The sequence below is a fragment of the Zingiber officinale genome, chromosome 5B, assembly GCF_018446385.1.
Source record: "Zingiber officinale cultivar Zhangliang chromosome 5B, Zo_v1.1, whole genome shotgun sequence".
Classification (NCBI taxonomy): domain Eukaryota; kingdom Viridiplantae; phylum Streptophyta; class Magnoliopsida; order Zingiberales; family Zingiberaceae; genus Zingiber; species Zingiber officinale.
Genome location: NC_055995.1, coordinates 134,996,415 through 135,008,875, shown reverse-complemented (window position 1 = coordinate 135,008,875; position 12,461 = coordinate 134,996,415). Strand labels below are relative to the sequence as shown.

Below are 12,461 nucleotides of genomic sequence, written 5' to 3'. Positions count from 1 at the left end.
CGCCTTGCACCTTCTTTTCGTCCACCCGCATACTCTTTCGTAGCACCTCGTCCCTCATACGCACCGAGCCCGTCGACTCTCTTCTATGCTGTCATTCTCACTAGCTGCATCTTTCGCTCAACTTCCCGTGCTCCTAAGTTCCTGCACACTTAGACACAGAGGTTAAATACCAACAGGACCTAACCTGACTTGGTTGATCACATTAAAACCACTTTGGGGTACTTATAGGTTATAAATATTTTCATAGTGACTATTAGTATGAATAATCCTTAAACCTGAAGTTACTGTTGTTCCCTATATAAATAGTATATCTTAGTATCGACAAACGTCACCTGTAATAGGGTGAGCTATAAAGTCAATTACTGTGCATGCAATAAGTTATGTGGAGGGATATGAATGATGTAGATGAGATATATCCCTTCCATATGACGGAAGTAGGGATGTAAATGAACCAAACGGTTCGCGAGTTATTCGGAGCTCGATTCGGTAAAAAGCTCGTTCGAGTTCGTTCGTTTATCTTATCGAGCCGAGCTCGATTTCGAACTTGACAGTTTTATCGAGCCGACCTCGAGCTTAAGGATATTCGGCTCGTGAGCTCACGAATATGTTCGTTTATAGGCTCGCGAGCTAAAAAACGAGCTTTAAAACGAGCCTTAAACCGAGCTAAAAAACGAGTCTTAAATTGAGCTAAAAAACAAGTTCTGAAACGAGCTCTTAAACGAGCCTTAAAACGAGCTCTAAAACGAGCCCGAAAATGAACCCGGGCTCGTTTAGGGATGTAAACGAGTCGAACCAAGCCGAACAGTATCAAGCTCGAGCTCGGCTAGTTTTAGAATTATCAAGCTCACGAACAATTCGAGTTCGATTCGTTATTAGCTCGATTATCAAAATTAAGGATGAGACAGATTTTACATAACATCCCCGGCGCTAGGATCGTGGGGATGCAACACTTGGAGTCGAGACAGAAAGACAGACTCAGTTTGGAGCTTCTGGAGGGAGGTTGCGGATTTTGACCGCAACAAAATCTTATTTCAAATATACTAGCACATAGCACTACAAGAAAGTCTTATCCACTATCCACTAGGTGGATCGGCTACTAATATCCCAATACAAATTCAAATTGAGTAAATAAAAACATACGAGAAGGTAAAAACTATGGCAAACTCAAGTTGCTCCCTCGTGCAACTATAAACTTCCTGACTCTTAAGCAGCACTCAAAGTGTTCCCGATATCGAGAACAAATCGATAGCGGACATCAGTCTTTGCGAGCCTCTCCATGGCTTTGTTCACATAATCCATGGCGATAAGCTCGATATCTGCCGTCACATTGTGCTCTGCCGCAAAATCTATCATCTCCTGAGTCTCCTTCATCCCACCAATTATACTCCCTACGATAGATTTCCCACCTGAACTCGATCCAATTAAACACCAATGCACAAATGAGAAGAGCTAGTCAGAAATAATGATCGTAGCAAACGTATATTGCTGTGTGATGGCATTTGTGATTAATTACCTAGAAGTAAGGGGAAAGCATAGATCTCTAATGGCTTCAATGGTGCACCAACCATGATCATTTGTCCAGAAGTTTTGAGAAGAAACAGCCATGGAGTTACATCATGAGCTGCTGAGACAGTGTTGATTATGCCGTCCATGGTCCCCCAAGCGGCCTTCATCTCATCTGGATCTTCGCTGACCAGGAAAGCGTCGGCGCCCAGTCGCTCGACGGCCTCCTGCCTTTTGCTCGGCGACGTGCTGATCACCGTCACCTTCGCGCCGAAGGCCTTGCCGAACTTGACGGCGACGTGGCCGAGCCCGCCCAGGCCCACCACTCCGATGTGCTTCCCGGGGACATCTAACCCGAAGCGCTTCATGGGGCTGTAGACCGTGATGCCGGCGCAGAGCAGAGGAGCGCTGCGGTCGAGCGGCATGCCCGCCGGGAACTTCACCGCGAAGTGCTCCTCCACCACGATGGAGTCGGAGTAGCCGCCGTAGGTGACGGTGCCGTCGGCGTCGGTGGCGTTGCAGGTCACGATCATGCCGGGGCAGTAGTTCTCCTGGTGCCGCGCGCACTCGTGGCAGCTGCGACAGGAGTTGACCATGCAGCCGACGCCGGCGCAGTCCCCCAACTTGAACCTGCCGACCTTGCCGCCCACCTCGGTGACAACGCCGACGATCTCGTGACTGCAGCGCCGACAAATTCCCCCAGACGTTAATCAAAACGAAAACAGAGCGAGTCCAAGATATTGATGCATAACTAAAATTACCCAGGCACGATCGGGTAGACGGAGTTTTGCCACCCGTTCTTGACGGAGTGGAGGTCGGAGTGGCAGATGCCGCAGTACAAGATCTTGATGGTCACATCGTTCTCCCCATTTTTCCTGTCAAGCATTTCGACGACCACTTCTCAGGCAATCGTCCGATCATCTTTCGGAAGAACATATTTGCACACACAATTAGCAGTACCTCCGGGAGAAGGTGAAGGGTGAGAGGACGCCGGAGGTGTCTCTGGCGGCCCATCCGAACGCCGGGCGGCGGTGGCCCTCATCTGGTGATGCGGCGGCGATGTTCCCGTTCTCCATATATCGTTCCTTTGCAGGACTAGGTGAGGTGGCTGTTAAATTAATTGGTGGGTGCTGCATTTGAGGGGCTTAAATAGTTAAGGTGGTGAAAGAATGGATAATAGAATAATAAAAGAATCCACAGTCGTTGGCTCTTAGAGAACTCCTTTTGCCATGTCACAACAGGAGCTTCGAAGGATATGCCCTAAAATTTGTTGATTATCCAATTAATTTTTAAGGTGTATAGAAGAATTACAATACAGCATGTAAGCCATCGTGCAATGCAATAGTAAGTTACTGTAACAAACTCTGTATTATAACAAATTAATTTAATTTTTATATCATATATTAAATTAATAGGAACAAGTACCGTTTAATTTTAGTCAAAGGTCAAGAAAGATATATTTTTTAACGTCGTCGAACTAAAGTATTTATAAAAAATTCTCCACTCTTAGTCTTGTCAATCCTAAGATAAAAGACTAAAGAGAACTATGATAGTATATATTTTTTATATAAAAATAATTAGAGAAAATTACTCTTTAAATTTATCTTCAGTATAAAAATATAAAAAAAAATATTAATGTAATTTAATTTTAGGTTTCATCAAAATTAATTACTAAATAGTAAATTTTTAATTAAATAATAAGATATAAAAAAGGAAAAAAATATTAACATAATTTAATTTTAGACTTTATCACAAGTAATTATTAAAGAATATTTTTTTAATTAAATAATCAGATTAAATCATTCACAAATTAATATGGAAAGTTTTATTTTAATAATTATTATTTCATGCACATGCTGTGTGCACGTATGTAATATAAAATATAAATACATATAAATTTTATAAGAATAAATACTACACTTAATCTTAATCAAAAGATCATCCATAAATAAAGTAACAGTGTATCAGATTCATGCAATAGTGCAATACACTAGCAATCGTACACACATATTGTATATGTAATATAATACATGAATACACATAAATTTTATTAAAACAAATACTATACTTAATCTTAGCCAAAATACCACCCATAAATTAGGTAAGGGTGCACCAGACCCATACAATAATGCAATGCAAGGGTGACATTCGAGAATCTCAGCAGTAAATTATTGTAACTATGGGTGTCAATTCGGGTGGGTCGGGTTGGATTTTTTTTTTTTTTTTTTAACCCAACCCGAACCCGAGTTCAACCCAAAACACCTAAACCCGAACCCGAACCCGACCCATATAACCCGAAAATCCGATTCAAAATGACTTTTTTGGGTTATTTTCCCTATAATTCTTCACTTTTATCTTAATACTCCATCATTATCATACAAACATGATATTAATATACATAAAACATCTCAATTTTTAAAATAAAATTTGATTTAATCCCACAAAACCCTATATTTAAGTCAACCCGGGTCAATCCGAACCTGACCCGACCCGACCCGAAATTTTTTAACTCTCCAACCCTCCAACCCGAACCCGAAAATGCCCAACCCGAACCTGATTTTTTTCGGGTCGATTCGGGTTGGGTCGTCGGGTCGGGTTCATTTTTGACACCCCTAATTGTAACTGACTCACCCTTATAAAAAGTTAATTTAATATCATACTTGATCTTAGTAAAAAAATCGAGAAAAATATGCTTTCTAATATCATTGACCTAAGGTATTTATAAAAGTTATTTTACTCGCAGTGTTGTCAATCCTAAGATATGAAACTAAAAATACTCTAAATTAAATCCTAATTGATTAGTGAGAAAATTTCTCAATAATACGTCGCAGTTGAGTCTAAAACTCTAGATTTCTGATTGATTAATAAGAAAAATTTACAACAATACATCATAGCTGAGTCTCGAATTCTATATTATTGATTGATTAATGAGAAAATTTCTCAATAATACACTGCAGCGAATCTTGAACTTTAAATCTCTGATTGATGCATCCCTAAAAAATCACTAATAAATCTTAATTAGAATTATTTTCAATGTGAATTTAAAAAAGATATTAACATAATTTCATTTCAAATTTTACTAAAATTAGTTAGTAACGTTCAGATTATTAATAAAATAATAAGATAATTATGGTTCCCTAATACTCGGTCAATTCAAACGATATATTCAATAATTCTCTCTTTTTTAAAATGGATGATATGATGGATTAGTGACGTGCGCTTTGTACTTCAGCGATTAATTAGTCATTTAAATTTTGAATTTCAACTATATTAGAATGTTTCCTCTACTAAAGAACAGCTAAGGGCGGAGCCAAATACAATCCTATCTGGACCGTAGCTCGGATGCCCGACAGTGATGAAAAGAGAAAAACATTGATTTTATTGTAGAAAAAGGAGAAAACGGAGACTAGCCCGGACATTGATGTCGACATTGACGTTGGCATGGCCACAGTCCGGATAAATCACCCGGACTGGCTCCGTCATTGAGAGCAGCTGCAGGACACAAGAGTGATTGACGACGTGACTGATCCTCGATCAGCATCTATCCAAATCTTATCATTCGATTAATACTCTGATTTCACATTCCTTCCGTCCACACTCCACCGTATGAATCGGAAAATATTCATGATTATCCATCTAAAATGACGAGTTTTAAACTTGTCATTTTATTAGAGGAAACATCCTAATATTCAAAATTTAAATGCCTAATTAATCGCTGAAGTTATGGTATATTAAATTTAAATGCAGTTGCTTCAAGTTATGGTATATATATTAGAGAATATTTTCCTTCAGATAATCACGAGGCCCTTTTATTTAGATTGACAATCATGAATACGGTTTTCTATGAGGGAAATGTGAAATCAGATTACTCTGGTGTGCTGCAGTTGAACGGATCCGTTGCCTGTGGATTTATAAAAAAAAAAAAAATTTCTATATGGCCTGACCGATTACTTAGATTTAATATTATCTAGTTAATTTTGTTTACGTAACTGATGACGTTTGCGCCACCTGCTACTTACCCCAACTATATTTTGTCTAATATGTGGACTTGGAATCCTGCGTATCAAGCTACTATTAATAGAAATATTATATGGGTAACTTCATATAAGGCATCTTTCCCAAAATATAAATATTATCTAGCGTAACTATATTTTGTCCCATTTGTGACCAGCTTATAAGCTTGACTTTTAGATTTATGACTTAGTAAAATAATAAATAAAAATATTTAGTCCAATTTATGACTTAGACTTTTAGTTTGTTTTTTTATTTCCTTTTACTCTTAAAAAAAAATTTGATAATATTTAATCTGAGATATCGGCAGGTCCATAAAAATTTTACACTGCCCGATTTTATTTTTTTTAATAATAAACTCAGTTAGCATGTATAATCGATTCGATTTTATCAAATTTTTCTATCAATCATCAAAATAAATTAAAAAATATTAATAATAAATAATTCAAAAATACAATATCTTTTGATTGGATATTTTATTTAGAAATTTTTTTTTATAAATATATTATAAGTAGGAATCGAACCACGAGTAAAGATAAATATTTGGTTAATTTACTATTAATTTTATATAAATTATTTTATTTTTTAATAAATTTAATTAATTCAGTAATTAATTAAAATAATTACTTTTTTATTTGATTCGGTTAATTTGATTTTAAATAAATTTTGATATCATTCGATTAGTTAATATTAAATCGATTTTTTTTATAAATTCGATTAATTTATAAATCGAATTAATCGAATGTTTACTCCTAATCGTAAGTGATTGAGTGACCACTTGAGTGCATTGTCTTTGCACTATAATCCTGAGGACAAAATAATAAACACAACTAGCCTTGGGTGATCGGTCTCGTCTTACAAAATTTTTCCATCAGTCACCAAGGTTAATTGGGAAGCGCTCGTGACGAACGACTCAGAAGTCCAGCGTCCTTTGGTTGCGCGTCCCATTTAGAGGAAAAATTCATATAAATTCATCATAACTGGGGATCGAACCGTGAATGTCTGGATGATAACCTAGATACTTTGCCAATGCATCATAGTCTGGGGGCAAAAATGATAAACTTAACTAGATGATTATCCCAAACCTATGAAATGTTTCTATTAGCTACTAAGATAAATCAGAAAACACTTCGTACGATTAAAAAATTTAACACCCATTAATTACGTGCCTCATTGAAAAGAAAAATTCATGTAAATTTATCCGATTTTGTTCTTAATACTTTCAATAGATCGCTAATAAGTCCACCGAATATAAATTTAATAAATCATATTGAGGAAGAATTATATTAGTTAAAATAATTTTCAACATCATTTAATCCAGCAATGTATTAAGATTACAAATAGAAATATTCCTCTATCCTTTTCGATTTATTTGTATTTTCGATAAAATTCTTTTATAGAAGTAAATCAATTATTTTTAAAATTAATCAATTTAAAAAATTAGATATCTGAATTAAAAAAATATTAATCTCGGGAACAATGATACAATGCAAGGATGTCTTTTAAATTTTTTTAAACGTATAAAAATCACAACGTTAAATTGATGAGTCAGATTTAGTAGAAAAAAATCTACGTAACTACGCAGGGTCAACAAAAATAAAAAATAAAAAAAATAGAGAAATATTAGATGGCGTAATTATACCTGCATATCAAGCTTACTTTTAGATGTCTGACTCGATAAAATAATAAATAGAAAATTTAGTCCAATTTATGTCTTGACCGGCATATCAAGTTTGACCTACATATTCGCCTTACTCTTTGATTCTGGGAATACATCGCTAATAAATTTTAACAGGCGCAATGAATATGAACTTTTTTATCAGTAATTAATTAGGATAATTAATTCAGCAATACATGAATATTTAGACAACTATTTAAACCTCTTACCGTTGCACGAAGGCATCTGTCTTAGTACTCTTTAATACTTTCAATACATTACTGATTGGTACAGCGCATAATGATAAGGTATGATGTAAGGGGATATGATAATCAGAAGTTAAATATACGTGGTAGTCAGAAGTTAAGAGGATGTGGCAGTCAACAGTTAGAGGAAGAAGAGATAGGACCTTCTGACGACATGAACAACAGGGTTCCTAGTCGAGTTAGCATAGATCAGGACCTCATATATAAGACACTCTGGTCTGAAATATGGTGGAACATCAGGGCGAGGCCTGACCTTCTCTGACCGGTCGACAACTCAGTTATACATAGGCCTGGTTTCCTAAATAGGCCAACGCCTGGCCGACTAATCCCTGGTCGGCTCTTGCACGATTTCATCATAACTCCATGCCCCTCAAGACTCAAGCGAGGTGTTATACTCGACAGATTATCCTGAGCTGCCCCAGTCAGACCCGATCGAGACAGAAGGTGCTACACGACAACAGGATTAGGGAATCGTAACCGCCTGTCAGAGAATAACTGTTGTATGTCAGGGAATATTTCAACGGTCTGTGGTCATCTGCGAATAGAACCTTCCTCCGTCACACGAAAGGGTGTCATGCATCCCCCAATCACCAGATAAGTCCTGACACTCGATATTCCCTGACACCAGTCAGGCTCCAGAAGGTACATATTGTCATATAAAAAGGGAGGTCCTCTCCCCTACGCAGGTACGCTCTTTTGCACATTCACACTTGTTTTTTACTTTTCTTCGTATACTGTTCTTCTGGAGAAAAAGTACCTGACTTGAGCGTCGGAAGGCCTGCTCCGGGGATTTTTTTCTTGGTTTTTGGCCTCTAACGTTCCGTGTGCTTGTTTGAGTAGTGCGTGCAGAGCTCAGGTACCGTCGGCTCAGTCATCGTCGTCCATCAACGTCACGTGGGGGTCCATTCTTACAGGCGCGTATGAGAAGGGTGTCTTAGTCGCCCCTCCCTTAACATTCGTAATAACTCATATATGACCTTAGTCTAACTCAGATTCTGAATAGGATCACTCATAATTTTTTATAGGTCAATTAGTATGAATTTGATAAATCATATGGGAGGTAAAATTATATTGGTTAAAATAATTTTCATTATCATTGGATTCATAGTTTCACCAAATATAGAGAGATAATGAGGTTCTATTTTCGATGATATTAAATTAATGGTGATGACTAAATAGAATATATTTGATGGATGACGATTAAATAAAATAAAAAACATTTTATTTGATGGATGATAACTCAATTAAATAGAAAATATGTTTTTGAATGAGTGAAAATTAAATTAAAAGGGAAATACGTTTTTATCAATGATGTCTAAAATAAATTCAAAAATATGATGATATTTTGATTTTAAGAATAAAGTGCATGAATTTGTGAGGAAAAACTAATTAAATATGAGTAATTTAAAATTGCTAATTAAATAAATAAAATTTAATTTTAAGAAGCGGAATTGAGATTATACGTAGATGATGTGAAATTCGTTGATGTGAGTTTTGAATTGAATTAGTGGATGAAGAAATTTAATATGCTATTTATGGTAGCAAAAGGTTATCATCTTTACCTTAAGATTAATTAAGTTGGATAGAAGTTAATCTGTCGTATAATGTAATTAAAATTATATTATAATATTAATTATTTTATTTGGTAGAGTTTTATAATTTAATCTAATCTAGATTATAAAAAGTAATAAAATTTTGTAATTTGATTACAAGGCTAACACCATGTGATCTGATTACATTACAAGATCATTGTTTAACTAAAATTTAAATATCAAATATAACCCTACTCTATCTTCGGCATCAACCGGTTACCGACTGATCCTGTTCGGAATCTGAGTTAGGTGAAGGCCGGTGGAGATGCCGAGATGACGTTGGTACTGACGGAGATGCGACTTTGATGCACCCAGTGTATACATGTCCAAAAAGCCAACCCCCATACGGAACTCCCTGATCTATAGTATGAGAACTGGTAGTAAGCGAACTCTGCACACACTCAGACAAGCACCTAGAACGTTAGAGACCATAAATCAGGGGAAAAGTCTTCAGCACAGGCTCTCCAATATTCAAGTCAGGTCATTTTTCCCCAGAAGAACAGTGTACGATGGAAAAAGAACTGTTGAAGACGAGTGCGTATGTGCGCGTACCTGGCTAAGAAAGAGGACATCCCTTTTTATATGATGCTGCGTACCTTCAGAGGCTGCATATTGTCAGAGAATGTCAGGTGTAAGGGTCTGTCGGACGAGAGAGAATGTATGGTGACCTCTTATTGGTGGAAGGAAGGTTTCATTCACAGGTGATAGCAGACCACTAGAATATTCCCTGACGTATGACATTTATTCCCTGACAGGATGTTGTGATTCCCTGACATTGTAATCGCTTAAAGCTTTCTGTCCCGCCAGGGTTTAGCAATAGATAGCTTGGGATGACAGTTCAGATGTACCACCTGACTTGAGTCTTAATGAGGAGGATGAGTTGTGGCGACCCACCCGGGCATTATCTGTATTTGAGACTGTGACGAGGGACCCATCTTTCACACCTTGATCGTTGAAGGGGCGGTCGAGAGTTGTCTTAGTGAAAGTACCAGACCTGGCTATATAGCCCGAGCTGGGGAAGTTCGATCAGTCGGGGGTAGATCATGAACTAATCCAGGCCGCGTCTTACGTCTCAGATTTGGGGACCTGTCCTGCCTATGCCCGACCAAGAATTATGCGACTGATGACGTGAGGTGGTCTAACTCCCTCTTTCTCTTGATTGTTGATTGTCACGTCCCCTTGACTATTGACTACCCTTGAATACCATGTCCCATTGACTTTGACTGTCTGTCCTTATCGGGCCCCACCTTTATGCACCGTATTACAAACCTCCCCTCAAAGTCTAGTCGAAGGAGGCTCAAGTCCGACTGATTAGACCTTAGCACGCTGGTGACTCCACCTGCGTACAAGGGACTGGCGTGTAGCTGATTGTCTTTGCAAAGACTTAAACCGATATCCTTGATACCGTGCTGCTATCGGCCCAGTGAAGGTGGCGAGTCATAGTAATGACATTGGCCCGATGATGTTGGAGCAGATGAAGACGATCCAATGCTCAGGTTGTTGACAAGTGTTCGTAAGAGCAGTGTTGGCTCATACCTTGCGCCTAAGTGGAAGTCAGTAGCCCGACCGAGAGGTTGTTAGTTGCGAGAGCATGTTCACAAATAACTCGCGCTGGGGTGAGAGTCTGGAAAGCCGACTGAGAGGTCGTTGATCGTGAGCGCATGCTCACTTATTGTTAGAGTGTATACTGAAAGCCTAAGCTTTTGTAAATATTTATTTTGAATAAAGAATCACATTTGGTCAAATTATCTACATTTGTTTGTAGTTGTTTAATTAATTTATATTGTAGATAACATAGTATGTGGTGTCACATACAGAAGATAATGTTATCAGTACCTTATAAATTATAAACAGTATCTCACGACCAAAATGGAAAGGAACAAACCATTGTAAGGTCGTAGTGTAATTAGGTATTAGTTTATCTTAACTATATAATTACACTAGTACACTTAAAGTGTATTGAGTAGGACCATCAGAGGTCGTTTCTTTTATACTGACTTTATAAAGGAACAAGACCTCAATTATTATGGAAGTGTGTGCTCTTAATCCTAATATAATAACAAGCATATATATTTGATATTTATTTCTTTAATTTATCAATGGGTGAGATTTAGTTCGATAAATCAATAAGCCCGATAAGTTGGGAAATGATATCACTTATAGTGTGTGTTGTTGATTATAGAAGGAAACTGTGTCCTAGTGATCTAGGTTGATAATGTCCCCAAGAGGAGCTCATAAGGATTGTCATGTTAAACCCTGCAGGTGGACTTAGTCCGACATGACGATAAGGTTGAGTGATACTATTCTTGGACTAAGATATTAATTAAATGAGTTGTCAGTAACTCACTTAATTAGTGGACATTCGACATCTTAAACACAGGGAGACTAACATACTCATAATAAGAAGGAGCCCAAAAATGTAATTTGGGATTGGTGCGGTAGTTCAATAATAGTTCTTTAGTGGAATGAATTATTGTTGATAAAATTAAGTTGTGTGTTCGGGGCGAACACGAGATGCTTAATTTTATCGGGAGACCAAAACCAATTCCTCCTCTCGATCCCTATCGTAGCCTCTTATTTATAGAGTACTATACCCACCTATACCCATCTTCATACCCATGTTATAGGGGTCGGCCAAGCTAGCTTGAGGACCAAGCTAGGGCCGGCCAAACCTTGGTCCATGGGTGGCCGGCCCTAGCTTGAACCCAAGCTTAGGTGGTCGTCCCTATTAAATTTGAAAAGAATTTTAATTTTAAAATTTTCTTATGTGGAAGATATAATTTATTGGAGAGATTAAAAATTAAAATATCTCTTTTATAAGTTTCTACAAAAGATTAAAGAAAGAGATTAAATCTCTTTCCTTATTTGTAGATTGGAAGGATATTTTATTTTTCTTCTTTGTAAATTATTCACATGTTGAAAAATTAAAATTATAGAAATTTCTTTTAATCAACCATGACGGGATTTTAAAGAGAAATTTTATTTTTTAAAATTTCCGAAGACAAATAAGGAATTTTAATTGTTGATTGAAAATTGTCTTGTTTGCTCTCCATGAGGTGGCCAGCCATGACATGATCTATTAGGAAATTTTGTTTAATTTTTCTTAATTAATTCGTGTCAAGGAAAGTTAAGGAAATTTTATTGTAATTAAATTTCCTTATTTTCCAAAGCTAAGGATTATAAAAGAGGGGGTTTTGGGAGCCTTCAAGGTGAACAACCTCTATTATTTTTCTCCATCTTTTCTTCCTTGGTGTGGCCGGCTCTTCCATTTCTCTTCTCTCCATCCTTGTGGCCGAAACTCTCTTCTCTCTTGGAGATCAAGTGGTGGCCGGATTCTAGCTTGGAGAAGAAGGAGAGAAAGTTTGCATCCCTTGGAGCATTGGTGGTGATTGAATCTCTTCATCCTTGGAGGTGCTCTTGTTGTGGCCGAAC

General features: G+C 37.2%; 1 protein-coding gene across 1 annotated transcript; it reads right to left on the bottom strand.

Moving 5' to 3' along the window:
• Positions 1 to 1,001: 1,001 nt before the first annotated feature.
• On the bottom strand, positions 1,002 to 2,608 carry LOC121986148 (probable mannitol dehydrogenase). The gene is made up of 4 exons (XM_042539969.1): positions 2,464 to 2,608; positions 2,265 to 2,378; positions 1,514 to 2,181; positions 1,002 to 1,406 (listed from the first exon to the last, which is right to left on the bottom strand). Exons 1-4 carry the CDS (start codon positions 2,577 to 2,579, stop codon positions 1,204 to 1,206), a joined length of 1,101 nt encoding a protein of 366 aa, XP_042395903.1. The 5' UTR covers positions 2,580 to 2,608; the 3' UTR covers positions 1,002 to 1,203.
• Between the last annotated feature and the right edge of the window lie 9,853 nt (positions 2,609 to 12,461).

Coding starts and splice junctions, on each gene's coding strand:
- LOC121986148 (XM_042539969.1), bottom strand. CDS start 2,579: ATGGAGAACGGGAACATCGCCGCCGCATCACCAGATGAGGGCCACCGC. Junction 2,182..2,264: donor GTCTACCCGATCGTGCCTGG/GTAATTTTAGTT, acceptor TCGGCGCTGCAG/TCACGAGATCGTCGGCGTTG. Junction 1,407..1,513: donor TGCTTTCCCCTTACTTCTAG/GTAATTAATCAC, acceptor GATCGAGTTCAG/GTGGGAAATCTATCGTAGGG.